At 38.6% G+C, this 25729-nt stretch overlaps 2 protein-coding genes across 4 annotated transcripts in view; one reads left to right on the plus strand and one right to left on the minus strand.

The window, feature by feature from the left end:
- tmtops2b (teleost multiple tissue opsin 2b) overlaps positions 1–4094 on the minus strand; it is a 28370-nt gene extending 24276 nt beyond the window's left edge. Inside the window, exon 1 of the mRNA XM_085383450.1 lies at positions 3287–4094. Coding sequence (XP_085239576.1) covers positions 3287–3653 — 367 coding nt within the window. The 5' untranslated portion in view covers positions 3654–4094. The remainder of the gene's footprint in view (positions 1–3286) is intronic.
- A 5009-nt stretch (positions 4095–9103) lies between these two features.
- uxs1 (UDP-glucuronate decarboxylase 1) overlaps positions 9104–25729 on the plus strand; it is a 34996-nt gene continuing 18370 nt past the window's right edge. Inside the window, exons 1-5 of one of the 3 annotated variants that reach the window (XM_085383557.1) lie at positions 9104–9856; positions 10449–10476; positions 16356–16404; positions 20995–21038; positions 23008–23068. In XM_085383557.1, the coding sequence (XP_085239683.1) occupies positions 9766–9856; positions 10449–10476; positions 16356–16404; positions 20995–21038; positions 23008–23068 (273 nt within the window). In that variant the 5' untranslated portion in view covers positions 9104–9765. Of the gene's footprint in view, positions 9857–10448; positions 10477–16215; positions 16405–18590; positions 18689–20994; positions 21039–23007; positions 23069–25729 lie in introns of those variants that run through there. The other 2 variants (XM_085383556.1, XM_085383558.1) reach the window with 2 other exon arrangements.

Consider the following 25729-nt stretch of genomic DNA (forward strand, 5'->3'; position numbering starts at 1 on the left):
AGCATGACTGTCTATGTCTTGATTGCTTTCTCTATCTGTATATGATGGTTTGCCTAGCCCTGTTTTTAATTTTACCCGTGTTTGAAACTAGCCTCAGGCCAAGAAAAACTGTGATCTGTTATGTTGTGCGACTCTCTGGCAGTTATATATATTGAATCAGCCCTTATGCTGCCTCATATGATGAAGGAATAACAGGGAGATGATAATGGCAACGATATATATAGAAAGAGAGAAATGAACAATCAGTGTATTATGGTTGCTGACACTCAAAGCGTTCTGCCATCTTCAAGCGCACACTATGTGACACTGACGGTAATGGTCTTTTAACAAAACAGCGACTTGGGAGAACAGGATGTACTGGACGAGGTAAGAGTGTTTGATCATTGGTACAAACATATTAACATCCGGCACACATGTCATATAAGTATAGGAACAATGTATGGTGTGAAAGAGCATACAGGTTGCTTGTGAAAACGATTTCTTACAACAACATATTAAGAAATGTTTAACAAAGAAGCATAAGACCCACATCAGAGACTTTATTAGGTACAACTTGTACCAGGTTGGACCTAATTTTGCCTTCACAACTACCCTATTTATTTGTGGCATAGATTTTAACAAGGTGTTGGAAACATTCCTGAGATGTTGGTTCATTGTGACATGACTGCATCACACAGTTGCTGCAGATTTGCTAGCTGCACCTTCATGATATGAATCTTCTGTTACACCTCATCCCAGAGGGGCTCTATTGGATTGGGATCTGATGACTGTGGAGGCCATTTGAGTATAGTGAACTCGCTGTTATGTTCAAGAAACCTGTTGGAGATAACTTGAACTTTGTGACATGGTGCATTAACCTGCTGGAAGCAGCCATCAGAAGATGGATACACTTTAGTCATAAAGGGATGACCACGGTCAGCAACAATGCTCAGGCAGACTGTGGGGTTTAAACCATCAGTTGGTATTAAGGGACCCAAGTGTGCTAAGAAAATAGCATTACCCTACCAGGCTGAACCACTGATAGAAGTCAGGATGGATCCATGCTTTGATATTGTTTATACAAATTTTTGGCCCCACTATCCGAACGCTGCAGCAGAAATGCTTAGAACAGGCAGTGTTTTTCAATCATCTATTGCCCCCTTTTGCTGAATCCATGTGAACTGTAGCCTCAGTTTCCTGTTCTTAGCTGACAGGAGTGAGACGCGTGTTTTCACTGGACATCTTCTTTGTCTCAGTTCATCTCTGCATAGAAATGGTTTTGTGGGAAACTCCCAGTAGATCAGAAATACTCCGAGTCATCTCGAACAAACAACCACGCCATGTTTAAAGTCATTTAAACCAACTTTCTCTATGCTCCCCGTGTTAAAATGTGTTTACAAAATTGTAATTCCTCTATCTGTGCGTGCTTGCATGCATGCATGTGTCTGTGTAGAGGTGAGTGGGTGGGTAGGTGGGGTGGGGGGTGCTGGGAGTTTGACTAACAGTATGGCTGCTCTTTGCATTCATATTGGCAAACTTTATGTGGCAAATATTTTGTATCTACCGACTTCTGTCAGCTTTCCAGCATCTTCTCTCTTGACACCAGTAAAATAAGCAGTGAGCTGTTACCATGCTGGTTCAAGTTTTAAAAATGCAGAAGCCCAGGGGAGAATAAAGTCAAAGCACGCTGCTGACTTTAAAACATAGCGTGAAGACAAATGAAAATTCACCGCCTCAACATATCCTGCTGACATATCCGGTTTTACAATACACAGAAGGTAAATGAATTTATGAGACTCCTATAACTCAACCTGAGTTATAGGAGTCTCATAAATGATCATTTCCTTTTTCCTACACACAGCTATAGTAGCATGAGAGTCCAGTGACATTTATAGGCTTTGTGTTTCCATTGTGATAAACAGGAAACGAATCACATACAATGGATCATGCTTATTAGCATAGCACAAGCAGTTTGCACTTTGATTTGAGTTTATTAACCACACTGTAAAAGACTAAAGTGGGTGAGTTACGTTCCAGCAATTGTGTCAGAATTAACTTTCCTTACCAAACTGTGGCAAAGACATGAGCCTGACCCCAAAAAGCAATCAACACTGGGCAAGCCAAATGTAGGAAAAACGTTTCCCCTCCTAACATGAAAACACGAGATTGCCCTAAATCTGTCAGACAGAAATAAATACAAATGGCTACAGTTCCAGAGTTCATATCCTCTGATAAATGCGATGAGGGTCAGTGCATCCAGGTTGTGACACTGCCACCTCCTGGTGGATGAACTACACAGTAAAAGTGCAAAAAATAAAAAATAAGTCCGTGTGGGGGCACGGACTTAAACGTCATTAAATAAATCAGTATGCAATGCATTGTGTGACAAACTGTAAAATACAAACTCGTTTTTTCACTCTTCCTTGAGCTCAAACCAGCCAGATGTTAAGAAACGCTGGAAAGCTCATGATGTTTTAGTTTAATACGAGAGGGGATGGAGGGCTCATGAACAATGTAGTACAATAATACTCAAATCTGACTGCAATCCCCGTTCCCTCTGGAGACAGAGGAAGAGAAGGTCAGAGTGTAGCGCTGGACCAACTGGCCAGTGTGATTGGAGATACGGAGCGGGCAGTGTCTGTCGATAAGCAGACTTAAAAAGAAACGCGATGGGCTGTACAGACATGAAACCCGCAGATCTGAGGTCAGAACCAGTGTCACCGTTACATAATTTGTTTACCGAAAGACATCAACCGTCAAATGTACTTCTCTTTGTTCAGTGGACAGACTTTGGGTCACAATTCTTTGATAAAAAAAAAAAAGAAGAATCTGGATCCATCCAAAGAGCGCTTGTTTGATTATCTATCAGGCTCAGCTATCATTATATGTACAGATTCTTATTATTATGCATTATTATTGTGAAAGCTGCTACTTGGAATAATGACAGAAACTAACCATTGTGCAAACAATCCAAGTTAATGAATACCAATGGCTTTATTAAAGCGAAGTAATTTAAAGAGGGAGTATCATGGTCTACTGAAAATATTATTAATCCATCCCCATCAGCCCCGATGACTCTTACGCAGACAAACACAACAGAGCGAACTAATAACTAATTAAATTTGACGATGTGAAATAAAGCATATTTGCCACAACTTTGACTTCAGTGTCTCAGTGACTTATAATACATTTTGCAAAAACAGCAGATATTTCGCACAGTTTTATTTCCAGAAATGTAAAACGGTGCATGAGTTGACAAATACCACAACATCCCAAACTTTGAGCTGTTCAAAAAAGCAGAACTTACCAAAGCAAGAGTTGATGAAGCCGTACCAGCTGCAGCCGCTGCGCCCCAGCAGCCACTTTCCGCGGATGCTGGAGGCGAAGCTGAGAGTGGTGCCGAACAAACACACCAGCATGTCGCTCACGCTGATGTTCAGCAGCAGCATGTTCACCGGTGTCCGCAGCTTTTTGAATTTGCAAAACAGCAGCAACACAATGAAGTTGTTCAGGAAGCCGAAAGTCATGATGAAGCCCAGCACCACGGACAGCACCACAAAGCCCGCCGGGGAGAGCTTCGCCGAGCCCGCCGGCGCGTCCAGCAAATCTCGGTCATCGCTCAGGTTGAAGCTGTAATTCAGACCAACCTGACCAGAAAACATGCCGCCGTCCATTCAGTCCATCAGTTTCTCTTCACTCTGGAGCTTGCTTCACTCGGCAGCGCTGGTCACATCGCGCATCTGTAAAGTTTGCGCGTGTAGCTTCCATCTTACTCCATGCTCATGTGCAACAAACGCGTATTCCTCCGCTGATCCTGAGAGCGATCACCTGGCTGCCGACTCTTAGAGAACTGGCAGGAATGTTAAAAAATACATTGTAACCAAAAAGTGTCACCTTAACGTGACTTTAACACAACGCCTCCTCCGCTTTCACCGCGTCTCTCCGCGAACCAGCTTGACAGTACGCGCTATTACATATAATTTGGGCAATCTAACAAAATTCATCCCAGTTATCAAGTTACTTTCCACAGCAGTTTATTTCTCTCGTCTTCAAGTTACCACTTTTAGACTGGCTGTAATCCGCGCTCGTAGCGGAGACTCTTGTGCCACCAGTGGTGTTATGCGATTTGGGCTCTGCGCCAGGACTTTTAAAGGCAGGGCGAGTCTTACATCACAGGGTAGTGGGATGCTTGGATCCACGGGTGGTGGTGGGGGGTGAGGGGGGCTTTATATGCGTGTCTGTTTGTACATATATCTTTCTGAGGACCTATTTAAGTTTAAATAGGGTGTGCGGAAATTTAACGCAGCTGCTGCTTTTCCGCTGTGGGGCTTAATGTTGAAATTAGGTCTGGGGGTAGTATAAGGCTTTTATTTATGTCTGTGATGGTCACGTTGAGGGCAAGGGTCTTGGGCAGGGATGTCAAACTCATTTTACATCGTGGGCCACATACAGCCCCCTATCTTAAGTGGCCCTGGCTTGTGGAAGACCCCTAGCTGCACATTTTACCCCTGAGATATCTCAATATAAGAAGAGCAATTTCAACATTACATCTCAGTTTTCCTACATCATAAAGATTTTGCTGTAGTAAATGAGCTACAGCTGTCGGTGTGATTCTTTGGGTTTAAATGATAAGAAATGTGTAAACTTACAGAAAAAGATTTAGTGGTTCATTGCTTACACTGTAGTTATAAAGTGGAAAGTTTGTGTTAATTCATGAAAAATCCCCCTTTTTATTTATTACGTTTTTAATTTATTTTTATCCTGGACATTTTATAAACAGAAAAACACACATTTATATAGTAGATAGTGGGGGGGGGGGGGGGGGGGGGGGGGGGGGGGGGGACGGGGGGGGGGACAGGAACCACTCTGCCATTTAATTGTTTATCTTTGACTTTATTACTATACTATGAACAACTGTGGGGGAAGGGTTAATCAGTAGGACATGGGACCTGTTTGAGACCCCTGATCTAGGGAATTTTTTTACATTTTATTTTATTTTACAATTAAATCTCATCTTTGGATGGACAACAACTAAGATGTTGCCCTTCATAATTAGGGCAGCAGGCTATTTAAGGGAGGACATAGTTTAGGGATCCAGTTTTTGTAGCTAAGCCTGAGACCACTGCCAAGTGAAGTGCTCTAAATGTTTGCGTTTGATTTTATGAGGGGCATTTGAAGGTTGTGCTGACAAAGAAAAGAAAAAATGAAGCAAAATTTTCTGTTTGGTTCTCACAGTATCTCACAGAATGAAATGCACAGAGTCAGGCAGCAGTTCGGGTGATGAACATCTGTATTTTGGAACTTGAATACATGTATTTAAAGGGGACAGAGCTATGTCTCAATGTAAATATGCTAGATTTAGCCAGAAGGCTACTTTTCATCTGAAGCCCGTGACAGGTCAGACAAAAATGATAAATAAGCAATTTAGCACACAATGTACAACAATGTAGTCCAAACAACAAATACATACAATTACAACACATAATAATACAATAACAAACAACAACATTAAACATTAATAATAATATTCCTGTAAGCCTATGTACAGTGTTTAATCCCAGGATAATGTGCTGATGATCAATATGAGAGCTAGAAGCTAAATGCTGTAACTCACTTTCTACAGAATCCTTTGCATAGATTGAAGATTTGCTGATTTGGACCCAGAATAAGGTTTTAAAAAAGCTGTTCCCCCCCACTGAAAGTTAGACTTCCATCTCCATCTTTGCTCATGTGGAACTCTCAGAATTATTAATTCATGGCTGTCTGAAACAACAACGACAACAACAAAAAGGGGGAAAAAAACATCAAAGGTAGAAAGAAAAGCATCTTTGTTGTTGTTTTTTGTGTGTGCTTAGAATGTAAAAGGGACACACACTCGAAAAGGCCAACAGGAAAATTTTATTTTTCATCCAGTGTTTTCCCCATAAGACTTTCAAGTGGGTTGGTAGACAATGGTCAATGAGGTGTTCACTTCAGGACCTGGGCAAACAGATTATCCTAAGCTGAGGGCTCATATTCTACCCAGTATTCAAGCACGACCAGGATATGAACTGTCTCAGTCTATATTTATCATAGCTTCCTCCTCCAGCAAGCCCTACACCCAGCCTTCATAAGTGGATCTAGATTGCCCATGAGTTAATATATAGTTAAATCAGCCATCAAGCGGGATGAAGTGTGTTATTTTGATGTCACTGTTGAAAATTTGCCTGCAAATCAAATGAATAAGAGTAAAGTAAATCCTCTAAAGTTTTAAGGACATGATAAAAAAAAAGAAAAGAAAAAAGATCTGGTCATTTATTTGACAAAACTTCAGCCAAAATGCATGTAAGAAATTGAGGTATTACCCTTGCATGTTTCCATATGAATTAAGAGGTTAAGTAGCAGCAAGATATTGCTAACAAAATGCACTTGATTTACCTGTATGAAAGCATAAGTTTTGACAGTTTGCAGGTCTGGAGCATTCAGGTGTTCGTGAACACAATGCCAAGGAAGGAGCAGTAATCTTAGAGTAATCCTTCTCGCAACTGTTTTTTTCCTCATCAGTATGGGAAAGGTTATAAGGTTGCTTCCAAACAATTTGAAGACAATTTTTAAGAGAATTAACAAGAGGAAAATGTTCAAGACAATGTCACAATCACGCTATGATTGGACCTTTCAGCAAATTTACCCTAAGGTCAGACCATGCAATATTCAGAGAAACTGCAAAAAACTCAAAAGCTATAGGTCTGAGACTCATGAAAGCACAATCAAGACAAGAGCAAACCACAAGATTTTTGGAACAATGTCTGTTGGATAAACAAGGCCAAAGTGAAGCTGGACACAAAGCACAGCACCACATTTGGAGAAAACCATATACAGCATATCATCACAAACATCTTATGTGAAGCACAGTGGTAGAGGGGGGTTGATTTGGGTTTGTGTGCAGCCACAGGACCTGGGCACCTTGTACTCTTTGAGTCGACCATAAACTCCTCTCCATACCAGTATACATAGTATTCTAGAGTCAAATGTGAAGCCATCTGTCTGACAGCTAAAGTTTTGTTGAAACTTCTTCATGCATCAGGACAATGAACCCAAGAACAGCAGCAATGTTACAATGTTGCCATAACCCAGCCAAAGTCCAGACTTCCACTTGACTGAAATGCTGTGCTGGGAGAGCTGTAGATAAACGAAATCCCACAAACCACAAAGAATTGAGGGAACACTGGAAAGAAGAGTGAGACAAAATTCATCATGTGAGAGACCGATGAAACCACACCGAAAAAGCTGCACGGGGAGCATTTTGGCTTAATTTTCATTAAATAAGTAATGACAGTGTTTTGTTGCTCATAATGACACATTTAATCTGAAACAGCAAATGTCAGCTTCTTTGTAGTGGTAATGGAAATCAAAATAATAACTGTTGGGATATGAAGATATATCACAGACTAGACAATTTATGCCATATATATATATATATATATATGTGAAGGTAACGGTGGTCCCCGTGATCGGAACACTAGGTGCAGTGACTCCCAAGCTAGGCGAGTGGCTCCAGCAGATCCCGGGAACAACATCGGAGATCTCTGTCCAGAAGAGCGCAGTCCTGGGAACAGCTAAGATACTGCGCAGGACCCTCAAGCTCCCAGGCCTCTGGTAGAGGACCCGAGCTTGAAGGATAAACCGCCCGCAGGGGCGTGCTGGGTGTTTTATATATATATATATATATATATATATATATATATATATATATATATATATATATATATATATATATATATATATATTAGGGCTGCGAAAAACGTCTATGTTTCATTTTACATTATCGTGTGTTCCGTGGTGTCGCAAAATAAACTGTTTATGGCAATATTTTTTCATCGTTTTGATGGTCACTGTAGTGGCTATATTAATTTCTTAAAGTTCTCCCTTTCTCTTATATTTAATATTACCACACTACAGATGGACAAGCACCTAATCACAACGACGGTAAAATCACCGCGTGTCCGCTCGTTTATTTTCCACATAAACCTTTCACAATAAAGCTCAAGATCCTGTTGAGACTTTTCAAAATAAACTGAATCACGTGGAAGACGCAGAGTATTTACGGAAGAAAAGCAAAAAAGAGCCTCAGGTGCTAAAAAATAAACCTTAGACTCAAACGTTAGAACAGGCTTATCCCGCAGCACGCTGTGTAATAAATGGCTCCAGGTTCCATTTCAGATCTTCTTAGCCTGCACTTACCCACTTGATCTCTGCGCTCCTCCAGTCAGATGGTTTTATCAGTTCCACGCTCCCAGCTCAAATCTAGAGGTGACAGGGCTTTCTCCATTGCTGCCCCGAGACTCTGGAATAGTCTTCTCCCCTTCATAAAATCCTCTTCATCCTTGGAAGTCTTTAAATCGAATCTCAAGACCTACCTATTTTCCAAGGCTTTCGGGTCTCTTTGATATCCTTTTTTATTCTGTCTATTTGGTCTCTTATCTTATTGGATGATGTTGTATGTGCATATATGTTATGTTCACATATGTGTAGTTGTGCGTGAATGTGTACAGTTTTGTATATGTATGTGCATATTTGCATGTACATTATATGCTATATACTCTTACATGTCTTACAATTCTTTTTTAAAATGTTTTCTTTCTACTTTCATTCTTTCATTATATTCTCCCTTTGTTCAGCACTTTGGCCGACACTTGATGTCTTTTAAATGTGCTATATAAATAAAGATGACTTGACTTGAAGATGACTACTCACAAAGAAAACGGCAGCCGTTAAAACCTATGTCTATAAATGTGTGGTTTCATGCATCGGTTAAAATACTCGATTCCAGGTACACTACGCCCAGTAGTATATAAACAAGAACAAGTAAGCGGAAAATGGGATACAGTGGTTTAAATGGGAAACTCAACAAGGTTCACTTCAGACTGGAAAGTAGCGCAATGAATGAGCCATTGTGTGTTATGAAAAGAAATGAGTTTGGAACTTGAAAGCTACGCCTTCTTAAAGAATGGAATTAAAAAAAATACTACAAATAACAACAATTTGGGGAAGATATGTCTAAAATTAAAAAATAAAATTGTATATATGTACACACACAACATTTCACGAACGTCACAGAGGCTGCAAGAAAATCAGGCTGCTTAATCGAGCACCGAGCAGTCGCTCATCTGTTATTCCTTGGCCCAGGCGAGAGGAGCAAACTTCGACATTTCAGTGGGGTTAAAATTAGCGACTTATTTATTCTCGCGGTGCTTATTCGAATATGAACGTTAGCCACGGCTTATTTCTGCTATTGTTTCAATGACAGTTATATTTAGTTTAGAATCTTGTTATACAGGCGTAGCTTAATGTGAAGCTAACGGCTAACTGTCCGTAGTGTTATCAATGCGTTACAGTAGTTTGAAGCTGTGTGATAGTCACATCCGCGTACGAAAGAAGTAGCCATGTACTGCAGCTAATATGACCGCCTTCTCCGTGTGGGTATAAATGGGGTCAGCGAATAAGTTTAGGCGTAGTTGTGAACGTTGACACTCCACGGTTTAGATTGCCACCTTTTTGTGTGCTACCTGTGCGTGCGCTGCTAGCCACGTAAACTGCTCCCGCTCGGTGTTGACGTAGCAGGACGTAGCATCTGTCCCTTGCCTGCCCCGCCAGGCTACACTTTCTGTGAATTTGTGGTGCCATCGCCAGCCTGTCCGCCCAGTAAAACCGAGACACACCGAGGACATGAACCGCTGTAAAACAAAATGCTATAGCTGGACCTGAACGTGCGGTTCGCTTGTTTCCTGGTCCTGCTGCATTGAGCGGATGATGAAGCGGATCATCTGGATGATATCAAGCTTAAACAGAAGAATCATGAAGCTGCTTTTTGCCCTCGCTTTGATCGCCTATATTGCCTGTAAGCGTACGATTTTTAAAAAATCTTTTATTCTTGTCGCCAAGTTGCCATCTCTACAGTTTATTTTCACTCATGACAAACTGTACTCGTGTGACAACAACCAACTGTTGGGTGGCCAAGCCCCCCAGTCCTCTAGTCCTCCAGAGTGCACCTTTCAAAGGGTAGACTGCCTACAAGTCGCCCCCTCTGGATGTTTTTGATTTCATATAATTGTTTCTAATGCCTTTGGGAAATTTAAAGGATATTTTAGGAATTAATCTGAAAAATTGACAAAGTAATGAGCAGGCTAATTAATACTGAGAATAAACATTTGTTGCAAGTGTTCAGAGATTGGACACAGTCAAAATGTGACAGTTCTAATAACGACACTAACTGCTATAGTAAGTTCATTGCTCAGTGATTTCAGATCCACTTGTGAAACTGTACAGCAGTAGTTGAAAAAACAATTGGATCAGTTTTCATTACTTGTTTGTCTTCAGCGGTTTTTGTGTTTATCATTGAAAGTCTAGCTGCCTCAATGTGGCACTGCTCTGTTTATTCGTATTGCATTCATGATGATGCCATTATTATGTGTTCTCTTTCTCTCTTTTAGCTGTTTGGGGAACATACACCAACATGAGGTATAGTAATTCATTTATCTTCTGCTTGAAATCATGTATAATCATATAAAAGAGACTTTTCACAGAACTCTGTGCATTCCTTTGGGAGAACTGAGTACACTACACACCCCATGATTCAGTAGCTTGTAAAACCAGCTTTAACAGCAACAATTGAAGTAATGGCTTTCTGTGTGACTTTATCAGTCTCTCATATCAATGTGAAGGAATTGTGGTCCCACTCTTCTTTACGACATTGCTTCACTTCATTCACGGCTGGGAGCATTTGTTTATGCAAAGCTCTCTTAAGGTTGCAATAAAGCATTTCACTCAGGTTTAGGTCTGGACTTTGTCTGGGTGGTTGGAACACAACACCCCTTGCTCCACCCTAATGTCCAAGTTATTCTGCTGTCGATTTGGTGCTGTTCTAGGGTTCATGGACCAACTGCTTCACCCAGTTTCAGCAAGGCTTTATCTGTCAGGCAGATGGTCTCATATTTGACTTTAAAATACTTTGGCATACAGAGGAGTTCATGGTCGACTCAATAACTGCAAGGTGCACAGGTCCTGTGCTGCAAAACAAACCCTAATCATCATCCCTCGACCAACATGCCTGATTGTTGGTATTACATGTTTGTGCTGATAGGCTGTGTTTGGTTTTCTCCAAATGTGGTGCTGTGCATTATGGGCAAACATCTCCACTTTCTTCTTGTTTGTCCAAAGGATGTTGATTTTTTTTTTTTTAATGTCTCTGAGTATTAAATGGTCTGACCTCGGGGGGAATTTGCTGGTATGTTCACTCCCAGGAAGATCATAGCATTATGTTAACACACGCCTGACTCTTCCAGATCAATGTACGGCTTCTACTTACTCTCTTAATTCCTAGAAGTAAGGGTGTACTTTGTTTTGCAGAGGACTGCGCAGCATCCTGTGGATTTTCTTATCAATATGACTGTATGATTGATGATAGTCTGTTTAAAAAATACACGTTTTATTTCCTTTGTTTTGCTTCTAATTCTGACACAAACTGCTCTGACTGCTTGTAGGCCCAAAACTTTGGGGGGAAATATTGATACATTTATTTCTATTATTTCTATGTTGTAGAATAATAGGTAAAGTATTAGAACTGTAAAATAACACAATTCTAAATGGGGGGGAAAAGGAAATGCACCTGCCGTTTGTCTTCATAACAGGTTTGGAAGCTTGGATTCTCAGCCATCTGGCAGCTTTTGTAGATACTCGCGTTACAAGTTTTTCCACCAGTCGCTGCTGCCCAACTTAACTAACAAGTAAACCTGGTTTGAGGCCGAGAGGAGACACAAACTCTGCGTCTGGGGATCAAAAGCTGGTTTACTCATAGTGCTGGTCCCAAGCCTCCATAATGGGAATGGCAGCTGATTAACCCATGACCAATTTGCCCGTGTGCTGTGTGTGAATATAGTATTGTACCTAATGCGTCACTAATTTACTGGCCAGGACAACTCTGTCTGTCTCATAATGGTAATGTAGTAGTTGGTAATCTGAGAGGGTAACAATCTGCTTTTTCCTTTATTCGTGCATTTATGTAATTTCAGAGAGAAACTATACTGAGATACTGAACTGTTGTTCAGTCCTCATTAGCTCCAACATGACTCACTCAGCTGTCAGCATTATTTAAAGTGCTCAAAGAACCTGAGACAGATACAGTAGCATTATTGCCATCTAAAATGGTTTTGGATGTGTCACTACAGTGTCACAAACATGTAAAACATAAGATGAATTATAACATACTGCTTTTCATTTTTAGTTTGATTATATTTGTACAAAAGTACAATAACTTTAAGCATTTACATTGAGACTTGAGGTAAAGTGAACAATAGTATCTGTAACCTGTTGCAGCAGGTGTAGAGCCATTAAAAGGTCAGTGTTTTATTATACATATACAAAATGAAATTTCCATTAATGAAAAGATAAAAAAAAATACTTGTGTACTGTTAATTATAGTTATTAGAGCAAAAAACATCAGCCAAGTAAAACTGAAACTTGTTGTTCTCCCATATTCACAGAGCCATAGGAGCCTTATGTTTTGTCTTAATAAAGCAGAACTGCTTTATTAATTGAAACCTTTGTTTTACACCATAGTTTATTACTGACTCTGAAAAAGTGCACAACAGTCACTGCAGTGATTGGCATTTTGCTTGTTAATGTCATCATTGCAATGTTTTAGATTAAATTAATAGCTGTTTAAGAGCAGTCAGTGGGGATTTTATACTGCATACACGGTTTAGCAAACAGCAAATGAATGAGAACGGAAAAGTATGATAAACATTCATAAAAGTTATGCTTGGTCTTAGTTAATTGCCATACTTGGGCGGTACAGTGGTTAGCACTGTCGCCTTACAGGAAAAATGGTCTGGATTGACTCTTCTTGTTGGCCAAGGCCTTTCTGTGGAGTTTGCATGTTCTCCTTGTGGGTGCCTTAACTTCCACCCGCAGTCCAGAGACATTAGTGATTCTGAAATGGTTGTAGTTGTGGATCCAATGAATATAAAGCATTCAAGTTCACAGCATGAAGTACTCTATGAATGTGTTTAAAAACACACACACACACACACACACACACACACACACACACACACACACACACACACACACAAATACACACACACACACACACACTCTTTCAGTTTGAGTAGCTACTGTGGGGAAAAGCTCAATACTAGGGCAGCCACGATTAGTCTAATAGTCACGATTACGTCGACTATTAAAATCGTCGACGACTAATTTAATAGTCGACGCGTTGTTTGAAGCTTTGTAAGATCCCGAAAGACGCAGGAATAAGTAGTAGGATCTAAGAGTGTAATAACGGGCTGAATCAGAAGATGGTAGCACTGCATGTCCAGGGATGCCAGCTGCCGTTAAACCCCCGAAGAATAAGAAGAAGCAGTGACCTCCATCCTTCGGAGGCCGCATTTGTAGGCCAATTACGTTACAGTGATGCGGCCTTGCCAATTCCAGTTTCCAACAATGGCAGCAGCTACTTAGTTTTAATATTACTCTTATTCTTTCTGGTTCACAAAATAAACTGTTAACATATTTTCAGGCGAGAATGTAGCTGTGTAAACTTCAAATATCTGCTCAGTTTATCAAGACACCACATATTTTCAAAAGCGCTCCAATGTTTTCGGAGACGTCTGTTACCCACCAGCTCGATAGCTAGCCGGGGTTCAAGGCTTACTAGAGCTGGTGAGAACACCGGACTCCCAGCCTATAATTTTCAAACCCCCGTGGTCTTTTGTTACTCAGGTTAAACATGATATATAAGTCAGCTAATTTAAAAATGTTATTGTTTGGCTTTTTTCAGTGTTTTATTTGTTCCTCAGTAAATTGGTTTGGCTGAGATTAAAGTTATCGTTTTTACACAGCTGAATAAATGTCAAACAGAACTGATTAAACAGAAGTGTGAAATGGTAGAGAATTTACTCCAGTGTCCTGTTATATTTTACATAGAACAGACGGCCAAGTTTATTAAACTCCACTGAGACATCTGCAAATTTCATTAAAAGTTTAATAAACAATCATCTTGTCTTTATTTTTAGTTAGCAAATACCTTAAACACTTCAAGCTGTAAGCTATCAAAATAATCGTTTGTTGCAGCCCTACTCAATACTAATACTTTTCTTCCATTTGGATCAAATTAAAGTGAGGAGAATTCACATTTAGACACAATTAGATTTTTTTCCTTGTCTCCGCTGATGTCAGCAGTGCTCCCTCAGTTATGGGAAGTTGTATAGCTAGCCTTCTTTTGTGTTGTTTTAGAAAATGAATGGGTGAATGTAAACTGAGTCAGAGTAAACTGGCATGTAACCACTCGATGGGACTGATGTGTAAACACATGCTGCACAGCTGTGTGAAAATTAACCTTCAGTGATAGAAGACTGCTGTCAGTAGCACTGTTAACATTAGCCTCACTCGGCACATTAACTTGATTATCTGTACAATGTTTTGCATGGTTTGCCACACCAGAATTTTATCAACACTTTAAATGTGATTAGGCTATTGACAGATGTGATTGATTTCAACAAGCCCTATGAAGGGCTTGAAGCATAAAATGCAGAAAATCTGCGAGACATCAAGACATTTATGTAGATGTGTTTAATAAACTCATAAACATAAATACCAGCTTTTTTCTGTTTCAAATTGTAAACATGCCGAGGAAGCTTTTGTATTAGTAGTTGTGGCCAAATTGTTGTACTTCAAATGGGTGGGAAAAAATATAGCCGATGTAAGTCTCCAACGATGCACTTAACACTAATCAGAATTGATAGCATTCCCCGAATGCTGGCATAATGTTTACTCATCTCTATAATGTCTCATTTTTTGCCAGAAGTAGGGCGTCTCATGAAGACGACCATTCTGCTCTTCTGTTTTGTGCTGTTTTATCTGTTTAATTAACCAGTCCTGACAAGTGTCTGTGGAGATCAGTCTACAATGTGTCATTACTCCATAATGACAGATGCTTATTGCTGCACAACAACAGGAATTTACGGTTATGAATCTACCGCCTTGTATGATATGAAATAAAAGGAGTAATATAAAAAAGGCATTCTACTCCTGGCGTTCTGAGGAGACTTAGCTGTCAGGAGTAGATTGAATTGTAATGAAACAGCTGCAGTGTGGTAGCGATGGTGAAAAAGCAGCGCGTAGTAAGATGTGTTAATCCTGTTCAAAGATGGTGGGTATGCTGGCTGACTTTGAAGTCAGCTATGCTCGCTTCCAGCTCTGTATTTTATTCCTGGATTGTGCTTGCTGTTCAGAAAAAAATATTTGTATTCCTGTTAAAAGATACCTGAGAGAAATGGTCTGAAATGCAAACAGAAGTGGAAGCCTTCTGCACTCAGGAAATATAGAAGTGCATAAAATAGTGACTGTGTTGCATCTCTCTCATTGTTGCTTTTAACTGCTTTTCTACATACATTTTTTTTAGCTGTTGTAAAACAGCTTAAACGACTTATAAAGCTGCTCTCTGTAATCTTACTAGCAGACTATAGTCATAAGCTGTTTGATCTGATTATCCATACAAGACAAACATTTCATTGATATAATGTTATTTACATCTAGCGGTTCTGGCTCTTCAGCAGTGTAATTTACAGATGGGACTCCCCCCTCTGAGAGCATTAGCCTAGCCCAAAATCCGGCTTCAAATTGGGCTGTGTTGTTTAGTCATCTGTGATGTTGTGAGAACAAACATTTTGCCTTTTGGCTGTTGTTGTGGTGTCAACCAAAACAGAAAATACTTGCATACTACTTCCCTTCAGTTGACATCAGCACAACGCAAAAGTAGAAAAAATGTTGGAAACTGAGCTTTTAGAGCAGTCTCAAGCCGGAGCTTTTGGCTCACTGGGATTATTTATGCATCGATATATTTGATCGCAATATTTGAAATCAATATTTGAATGTTTGTTGTGTCGATCTGTAAATATGAAGGGTTAAACAAGCCATGTCACTACTAGACATGCAAATAAATTCAAATTAAGTTTAGAAGGTAATTGATAAAAACATTAAGCTACTTAGGTGCATGTAATGAAATAAAGCTATACAAAATATTTACTGTGATTTGGGTAAAGCATGTAAGACATTTCTGTATTGTATTAATCAGTTGCATTTAGCTGGACTTTTCCCTTGCCTTTTAATCATTATTATAATTGATTACCTTCTTGAGCTAGCCGGAAACACTCATCCCTGTTCTGCTTCGCTATCAGTTAACAGTAAGCAGAAACAATGAATGTAGAGGGTTGAATGAACAGACAGGTGATGTGTTGTGTGTTGCTGCCTATAGGTCACAGCATGCTTAAACTTGTAGTTATATCCTTGTCCTTGATTAAGTCCTTTGGCCTTTTCTTTGTATCTCTCTCTCTTCATAGATCAATACAAGAAATCGGAGAAATGAAGATCAAGCAACAAATTGAAGACGTGAGTTTGAAACAAAAAAGCAGTTCTCACCACACTGATCTGTTTTATATTCACAGGTCCAAGGAGCTCTGCTCTGTGTTATCAGCTACTGTTTTACTTTTTCACAGACATATTTGACATTTGTATTAATAATTTACTAGAATACGCCCTCACAAAGGTGTACGTGTTGGGACAATCCATGCTTTTACTTCTTTCCTTATTAATCTGACCGAGATTTGTTTTGTTTTTTTGTTGAAAAACACACCCACCACCCCAAATTAGGTCACCTTTTTGTCAAAATTGTTCAATAATCTGCTTTTCATATGGTTGGAGTCACTTTTCTTATTATTTGTTTATATACTTTTCATTGACCATGTATTGTAGTTTTTTCTGTTACCAAACTGTAAGTTTAGAATTTTTTTATTTAGTTTGGAAGACCTATAACACAGTTAGTTTCTTTTCAACGTAGTCTTTAGAATTTTATTTGTTTTTTGACTCACTTTTTTTTTCTTGACTCACAGATTACCATGAATTTAAGAGTAAAGTGGATGGTTGGTTTTTTCTTTGTTTGTTTGTTTGTTTTTTAACCTCTAGGATGACATTTCTTTGTTTGAAGCTTATCAATACTCTGCTAAAAACTGAACAACTGTTGACTGAATAATATATTGACACATACTTTCCAGCCTTTTTGTACTGCTTGCTGTCAAATTATTGTCAGGAAATTGCTATTGGAAACCAGCTGTTCCTAGTTCAACGATTGTATTGTTTATGTTTCTTGCTCTAGTTTTTCTGTGACCTGTTTTTTTTTTAATTTTATTTATTTATTTTTTTTATTATTAGAGCAAGTGATAAAGTTATATAAATGAGGGTGCCTTCTGTCAGCAAGGATCATCAAAGCTTTCAATATAACTCCATAAAAAGTGTTATAATGATCTCGTCCAGCAGCACTTTTGCAGATAGCCACAGTTAAAATATTCAGTGTTATCTTTCGAGGACAGTTTTTCTATAAGGCTGGAAGGGTCGCCCAAGCAATGTAAATGATGTGGAGAAGAGCATGTAACTGCAGTTTTTGTTGAATGTAATTTAGTACATGCATAAGACTGGAAACATTAATCATAAATTATTTTCTGAAGTATTGAATTTTGGTAAAGAGTAAATAGTAGTAAATCTGCATGCACATCTTTATCTGCCCTCTTGTGACTTGGGTGAAACTATTGTTAGACGTAATCCTGGGAGATATATTTCAAATCTGTTAAGGCATTAAACATCAAAACCCACAAAGAGCAAATTCTGTGACAAGACTGTTGCTGACAGTATCAAAAGCCTTGGACAGATCTACAAATAGTGCACAGCAGGGTTGCTTCTTGTTGAGTGAATTAACAGTGTCGTCATCAGTAACAGCTGCAGCAGTTACTGCGCAATAAGCTCTGTAGCCGAGGGAAATTATTATTCTCAGGCGAGCGACAAATTGTGAGCTGACTCCTAATTCTAGGATTTAGAACAGGCAGCACAGGTGGATAGTTAAGTGTGACCAACTGCAGGGGATTTTTCATGAAGTGAAAATGGATTTAAATATTTGTACAAGTGGTGACGAATAGGATCGTAGATGCGTGGAGTCAGGTCTGCAGACCAAAACAAAAAAACACTCACCAGCTAATTTTTGCTGTTTACATTTGTCTACGCCTCATCATTCTGTGACAGGTCTGAAAAAAATGTTAAATAAAGACTAGAAGCTTTTTTTAAGGTTTTTTTTTTAATGGTTGAGTTGTTGGTTTTGACTTTGGTCTTAAATATACTGCACTAACTTATAACCCCCCGTCAAAATAATAATTAAACGCTTACCATTTCAACTTGGTGGTTATTGCGTGCAGTATGTGTATAGAGTTTTCTTTACTATTTCAGTATAAAAAAGCTAGATAGATGCTCTTTGTTTCTTGTTAAAGTAATGAAACATTTCCTGAGTTTTGACTCTTAGAAAAAAGTTGTTTTTGTTATTTTTTTGTTACTTTTACATTAAGGTTTAATGTGAGTATTCACTTTGTGACACAGTCTGGTACACAATAGTTACTTAGATCAGGGCAAGATTATTAGAGGTAAAATAATTGTTGTTTGGTTGATAGTCTGCAAATCTGCTGTAACATATCCGTTAATGAAGATTTGTCGATTTACATTAATCCAGGGGGGAGCAACTCCAGGCCTCGAGTGCTGGTGTCCTGCAGGTTTTAGATGTGTCCTTGAACAAACACAGCTGATTCAAATGGCTAAATTACCTCCTCAACATGTCCTGAAGTTCTCCAGGGGGCTGGTAATGAACTAATCATAGAGTCACATGATAAAGCTGGTGTAGCATTGCATGCATTGAAATTTTCAGTTGCTGTGTATCACTCAGAGTTTTTGAATGTAAATCTGTGTTTTTATTCAGGAAAACAGTTATTTGGAGTTCATTTTTGTTGGCTCCATCCAGCAAATTGAATCGAAACTGAATTTGATGCACACGAGGACACACACTGTTTAAAGCCAGCTTCGTAAAAGCAATTATAATTCCCTTAACACTGACTAAAAGTGAGTGCTTTTCACAGATTGCAGATGGTCACTGAAATAATTGCAGTCTGTTATGATGTTGACCTTAGAGTTTTCGATCCCGTGAAAGCCATCATATTACTGGTAACCTTTTAATCAGTTTGAAGTTTGAAGTATAAATCCACACTGTGATTATAACATGAGGTGCAAGCAGACTTGTTATTTATACACTGAACCTGGGAAATGACTTGCTGCCATAAAGCACTTAAATGAATTCAATAAAAGATTGTGAGGAGATTTTACTCCTGTTAGCTAAAAATAGGATTGTTGCACTTTGTGCATCCTGAAACCTCTTCAGTCCTGTTTATGCCTCAGTGCCACGACAGCTGTGCCCAGAGGTGCTGCGTTTTTTTTTTTTTTGGCTTGTCCGTCTGTACCTTCGTCCAACCGTCACACTCTCATTAACATGACTGCTCTTGAAAGCAGGGGATTTTTTTTTCATAGTTGAAGTCAAAAGTGAATACTTTTTATTTGACGATCAGATGTCACTGTGAGCTCATGTTTGGCCCATTCGTGGGAATGATATTGCAGGAACATATGGAGGGAAATTGATTACATTTGGTGCGGCTGATTAGATTTCTTTTTTTGCCATTGGCCAAGGTCACTGTGATCACACAACACGTGGTTTTGTTGATGACTTGAGGATTTATTTGCTCTTATGGTAATATTACAAACCAGTGTTAATGGGATAAAACAATAAGGTGAGGGTATTTTATAATATGGGCTGTTGCATTTTAGACTACATGCCATTTCACCTGACCACATAAGCACACATACTCTGTTCTGTGCCTTTTAAGCAGATTCTAACTGTCACACACAAGCTTCTGTGATTCATCAGGGACAGTTTAGGGTTTAGTATTTTGCTCAGGGACACTTTAACGTGCTGCCTGGAAGGGCTGGGAATTGAACCACTGACCTTCCAATTGGTAAATGCCCCAAAAATATCTTTTGACCTTTTAAAAGGTCTGTGGTTCCCAACTATTAAATACTTTGAAAGTCTTTACTCCATGTATTTATTTAAACACACAAATGGATGCAAACCACAGGTTGAGTGGTTGGCATAGAAATGCAAGGGGTAGATTCTAGTTCAGTCATATAGTTATACCTGTAGAAAACACTGTCACTGCAGGTAGCTGCAGGGAGTTTTGAGTAATAGGCAAAGACTTCATTGAATAGTTATTTTTAATGCAACGGTACTATAAATTAGTTTTGTTCTGGTTTCTCTCGAGTTCAGTGCATACAGTGAAGTTGTAATTGCTGGTTCAGAGTGTTGGTCAGACAAAACAGGCAGTGTTAATATAGTCATGTTGATTTTCTGTCCTTTAAAATTGTTAGATATAAACTAAAATAAAAAAAATCTATTTCTGACATTTGACAGGTCAGGTTTTTTGAGAAGAATCCTGCAGTGAAATAGGCAATTATATTAAAACAATCCGCAGCGAGCGTGTTTATAGCATTTGGTTATTATAAATCATTGGATATACGATACATTTGACAAAGTTGCTGTCTGTGAAGTTCATCCTTTTTCCATCCTTTTAATCTTGAAATTCGACTCACATTTCTCTTCAACTACAGTGAAATGTTTCCATCAGCCCTGACTCAATTCTCTCTGGGAATATCTATCATTTCTTGCTGCTTTAATCTGTAATTCTCTAAAGTGTAAGTTTGTGCACTAATCATTTTTTGTATTTGTGTAATTTCTTTTTTGAATTGTCTGTACCAAAGGAAAAATATTTTCAAATGTCCATAGGGATCACTATGCTTTTTGAATTGTTTGTATTGTATAGGACTAGTTTGGGTCTAAAGGACAGGAATATTCAGTAAACATAAAAATTTGCACGTTTTGCAAGGAATACACATGATTTCATCTCTTGACTAAATCAATGTTATGAAAATAACATGAACTTAGTGATAAACTTACATTAGCATGCTGCGGTGGTAAAATTGAACCACTGGAGGATTAATTTATTATTTACTTAAGGGCATTGCTAATTCAGCTCATGCATTTCTCCCTTTTTTATCTCACTTTAGGTTGTGGCTCCTCTCAAAGAAAAGATTCGTGACCTGGAACAAAGGTTTGTATCTGGTTTTTTTGTTGTTTTTGTTTCCATTGAGATCTTAAAATATTTGCTCATAGCTCGGTGTGAAGGAAAGCTTAATGGACTAATAAGTAGGTTTAAGGGTCAGCGTTATATATGCCTTCATTTCCTACTTTAAACTGTTGAATTTTCATTTGAAAGGGCACTTATAGACTGAGAATGCTGCATCTGAATAACTTGCACATGGATTAACATTCTGTGCTTATTTAAAAGGTTTATCTCTCTTTAACAGACGTTGAAGACAGAATGAATGCAACAGCAGCTAATTAATTGCATCTGGTGGTATTTGTTACTTGTGATAAGAAGATTTCTACATCACAGGCTATCAATTAATTAACCTAATTTTGCATTGTTTTTATGGTAGCATCTCTGGGTACAGTAATCCAGCTTGAAGGTGTTAATTATACATATTTGTCTTTAGTACCTTTAATGCTAATAACACTGACATACAAAGGTACGTGTTTAAATGAGCCCGTTATCCCTAGTTTAACATGTGTGAGGGCAACAAGAACCTCTAAATGGAGCACATTTTATATCTACCTTGTGCTCCTGAAGAGCGACTGTGGATCATTGAAAGCTAAGCCCTGTGAAAAACAGTTCTCCCTTACTGCTTTAACAGGATTTAAGAGGGGAAATATCAATTAGGTGTCACCAATCAAATGGCCTTAGTTATTTGATCATCAGCAACTGTGAGCACCTCTATAAAGTAGAAGATCTCAGGGTTTGCTGGTATGGAGCATTCAGGTGTGTGTTACTAAAAGGCTGCAGTGTTCCTAAGAGTGGACGTTCTGGTAAATTCAAAGTGGAGATGTTTGCCTGTAAGGTTTGACAAAACCCAAACACAGCACATCAGCACAAACACTTTACACTAGCTGTCAAGCCAAAAAAAGGGGCTGCTTTTCACAGTGTTTCCTTGTGAGTGAACAGTATTAAAAGAAAGTAATTAAATAAATCAATGAATAAAAGCTTGAGCTAAAATAATGGAGGTACTGAATATTGTTTCCCCTTGAGTGAGCTAATTTTGTAATGAAATATATGATTGTTTAAGATGTCATAGATAAGGAATATTGAATACTTTTTGATTTTTATGGTAATTCTAAATATTCTTTGGTTCATGATGTTTTGGAAAACCATAAATAACCAAAAGGCAATAGTAAAAATTATTATGAGTAGTAGCAGCGCATTCATTTTAAAATTTCCTACGACAGCCAGGCCTTCATTTGTTCATATGTTTGGTCAGAGGTGCTACAAAATGTGTTTGTAAAACACGTGAAATTATTGATTAAACACTGAATTTTGCGTGAAACGTTCGTACACACAATTTATGCGCAGACTTGTGTTTACAGAGATACTAAAGTGATCCCGAGCACAGCAGCAAATCTACAACAGAAAGGCTAAAATGAAAAAATAGAAGAATCAAGGTGCTGCAATGGCCTGGTCAAAGTCCTTTACTCAACCTGACTGAAATGTTATGCTGCGACCTTCAAAGAGTTGAGCATTAATGAATGCCAGCGAATCTCAATAAACTTTAGCATTGTTGAAGGAGAAGAGTGGGGCATAATTCCTCCACAAAAAATGTGAATGTTCTGTGAAAAATGTTCGTTTGTTTCATCATGCATACAGCACAGGCTTAGTGGTGCAGCGTTGTGGTTATTTAAAGGCCAGTTTTAATAATCAAGTTGAGGTTATTTTTGAAACAGTGTTGTATTCCCATAAGCAGTCTTGAAATAAATACACTTCTCTAAATGATTAACCAGCTCATATCTTTGTTTTTAATTGTAGCTACACCAAAGGTAACCATAAAATATAGTTTATTGATGTTTATTAATAAGATTACAGGACCTGGATTGAGAGTAAGATCCTAGATTGTTCTGTTTTGCTTTGGGCTTATGTGATTGTTTCTCCAGATGTTCTCTACAAAAGGTTTTTGTGTTCTCTCTTACAGTTTTTCTCAGAAATACCCACCGGTGAAATTCCTGTCAGAAAAGGATCGTAAAAGAATTTTGGTATGTAACACATCCAAGTGCAAATCGTATTTTCAGTAACCATGACATAACCCTGAGCTTTCATAAGCAACGGCCAACAGAAGCACAAGCTTTCCTCAAAGCCTGACTTATCTCCATGTTAACAGCAAACTGAGGGAAGTAGAACTTGCAGAAATGTGTATCTTAAGTAGGGATGGGTATCGTTCAAGTTTTATCCGATACCGGTGCCAAATCGGTACTTTTGAAATGGTGCCGGTGCTTAAACGGTGCTCTACTGGTGCTTAAAGAATGGAGAACACAAACTTTGTCCAAAAACCTCTTATGTTTTTATTTTTAGCAGTCTCTTTTTTTCTGCAAAATGATAAGCACCGTCCAGCCCCACGCACGGGGCGATCTGTGCTAACTTGCTAATGGAGATCTACCACACCCAGTAGATGTGCTTGGTGTGAGGTCTTGCAGCAAGCTATCAAATACGGTGCATTTCTCGGCTTTTAAAAAAACGCTATGTGTCGCCAGGTGTTTCATCAGATTCGAGGTGTTACCTCCTTTGACAGTATCACCTTAAAGTACTTGTTGCAGGCTGCTGAGTTTGCATCTTTTGCTGTGAAGTACAGCCAGACTTTTCACCGCTTTGCCTTGGGCACTTTTAATCTGTAGCTCTGCTCTAAAAGAACATGTGTACCTGGGCCCGCCTACTATCCTTGGAAAAGTAAAATGATTGGCTAGAATCCAAAGTGTATGACATCTCAGGAAAAAAAAAAAAAAAGCACCGAAATGTGCGCTGCTTTTCAGTCTGGTTACTACCGTTTATGTCAGAACCGGTACCCATCCCTAATCTTAAGGTGCTGTCTGAGAGAGCAGACCTGGATCGAAGGCCATCAGTGCTTCCTATAAAACACTTGCTTTATAGCAGTTTTACAGCAGCTATAGCCCACCCTAATTCTTGAAGTGGTGCTCACTATTGGGCCAAATGGGTGGAGCTGGACCTAGTGCTGAAGTAGAAGGTCAGTAGTGTTGTGTGACATGGTGCGAACTAAATACAGCTTATTTATAACTACACAACATCAGACAGAAAACCATTGAAACATACAGATACCACACAAGCAATTATGAAAAATTAACTTTAAGCTAATTCATAGTTTTCATTTTTACGTTATGCTTAATTTTATATTCTTTATATGATAAAAAAGGATAAGCTCTAGTATTAATGTTGGCAGTGTACCACAGAAACATCTCGAGATATTCTCAAAAGAAGTCTGTACTTAATTATCTAGCTCTTTAGCCCTCCTTTGAGTCAGACTGTGAGCAGTAATGTAGCAACCAAGGACCTTCTGAATTACTCACCATCCTGCAGTGGAACAAACAGGAAGTTGTGACGTGGGCACAGTTTTTTTTTTTGTTGGGGGGGGGGGGTTAGTGAAGAGTTCTGTTATTTTCTTACGGTCAATGAAAACCATTTGGTAACTTTAGTAACTGTACATAAAAGATGTTAACAACAGTGGCCTCAAAATACTTGGATTGGACATACACACATAAAAATAAGTGAGTCAGACAAAAAACGATTTCACAAAACTAAAATAAAAAAAATGTGTTTATATTGTGATCAACAGTTCAACTGAATCCATATTGGTCGGAGCTGCACTGAGGTCAAGCAGCACCAGGACGTAGATGTGTCTGTCCTGGTCTGAAGTCTGAAGACATGAATAAGTTATTTGTAACCTTTAGAAAAGCAGTTTTGGTGCTGTGTAGCTTGCTGTTGTAACTAAATACCGCTAGCAGTTGTTCTAAAACCAGTTTCTCAAGATTGAGGCCAAATTTGAGATTAGTTTAATTTCATTAATTTTCTAAATGAATATGTACGAATACAAAGCATTGTCTACTGCCATGGCTACATGGCATAGTTACTTCAAATTTAAAAATGTACATATCATCAGTGCAAAATAAACATTTTAAGGGATTATGTGAGCCTACTGGTAATGAGAAAATGAAACACAACATGCATCTTATTCCAACAACGGGCAATAATTCAGGTCATGCATTCAGTTAACCTGCTGAGAATATCCCTGTGCAATCTGATAAAAATGTGAGGTAGATAACAACAATATAGTCTTCATTATAAATGAATGACCAGCTCTGAATGTAACCCTTAACTCTGAGCCCACTTATCCTGAGGTGGAAACTCTTGAGTGTTTATGGGCAGAGTGGAATCATAAAGCTATCAATGATGGAGCCGAGGCTTCCCATTCTGATCCACTCCTAAGTAAAAATTATATACTATTACTGTTTGTGTGATATAATAGACAGCAGCAGCAGTAAACGACCATACTTGGAGTGGAGTAAAAAATCAATAAGTTAACCCTTTTAGTATTTTATTCAGTGTAGTAGAATCATTAATGATTTAGCAGATAAAGTGTTAGAAAGGTTAGAAAGACACTGCAAGCATAAAAAACTGAAAGTAAGCTTTCATAAAGATTGAAGAGGTCACAAGAGTATAAGTAGTGCAATGAACATGAGTTGAAACACAAATGCTGCATTGATTAAGAGGCGTACTGTTGGAAAATGGATGATCGTGTGTCTGACTTCGCACGAGTATTAACTGTGCGGCAGTTACTTTAGTGACTGCATACAAGGTGTGAAACACACTGAAAGATATCAGCCTCTATGTATTATGAGTAAGAAGGA

Source organism: Rhamphochromis longiceps, linkage group LG16 (genome assembly GCF_057381845.1).
Source record: "Rhamphochromis longiceps isolate RC_006_pf linkage group LG16, R_longiceps_female_GT1.1, whole genome shotgun sequence".
In the NCBI taxonomy this organism is placed as follows: Eukaryota; Metazoa; Chordata; class Actinopteri; order Cichliformes; family Cichlidae; genus Rhamphochromis; species Rhamphochromis longiceps.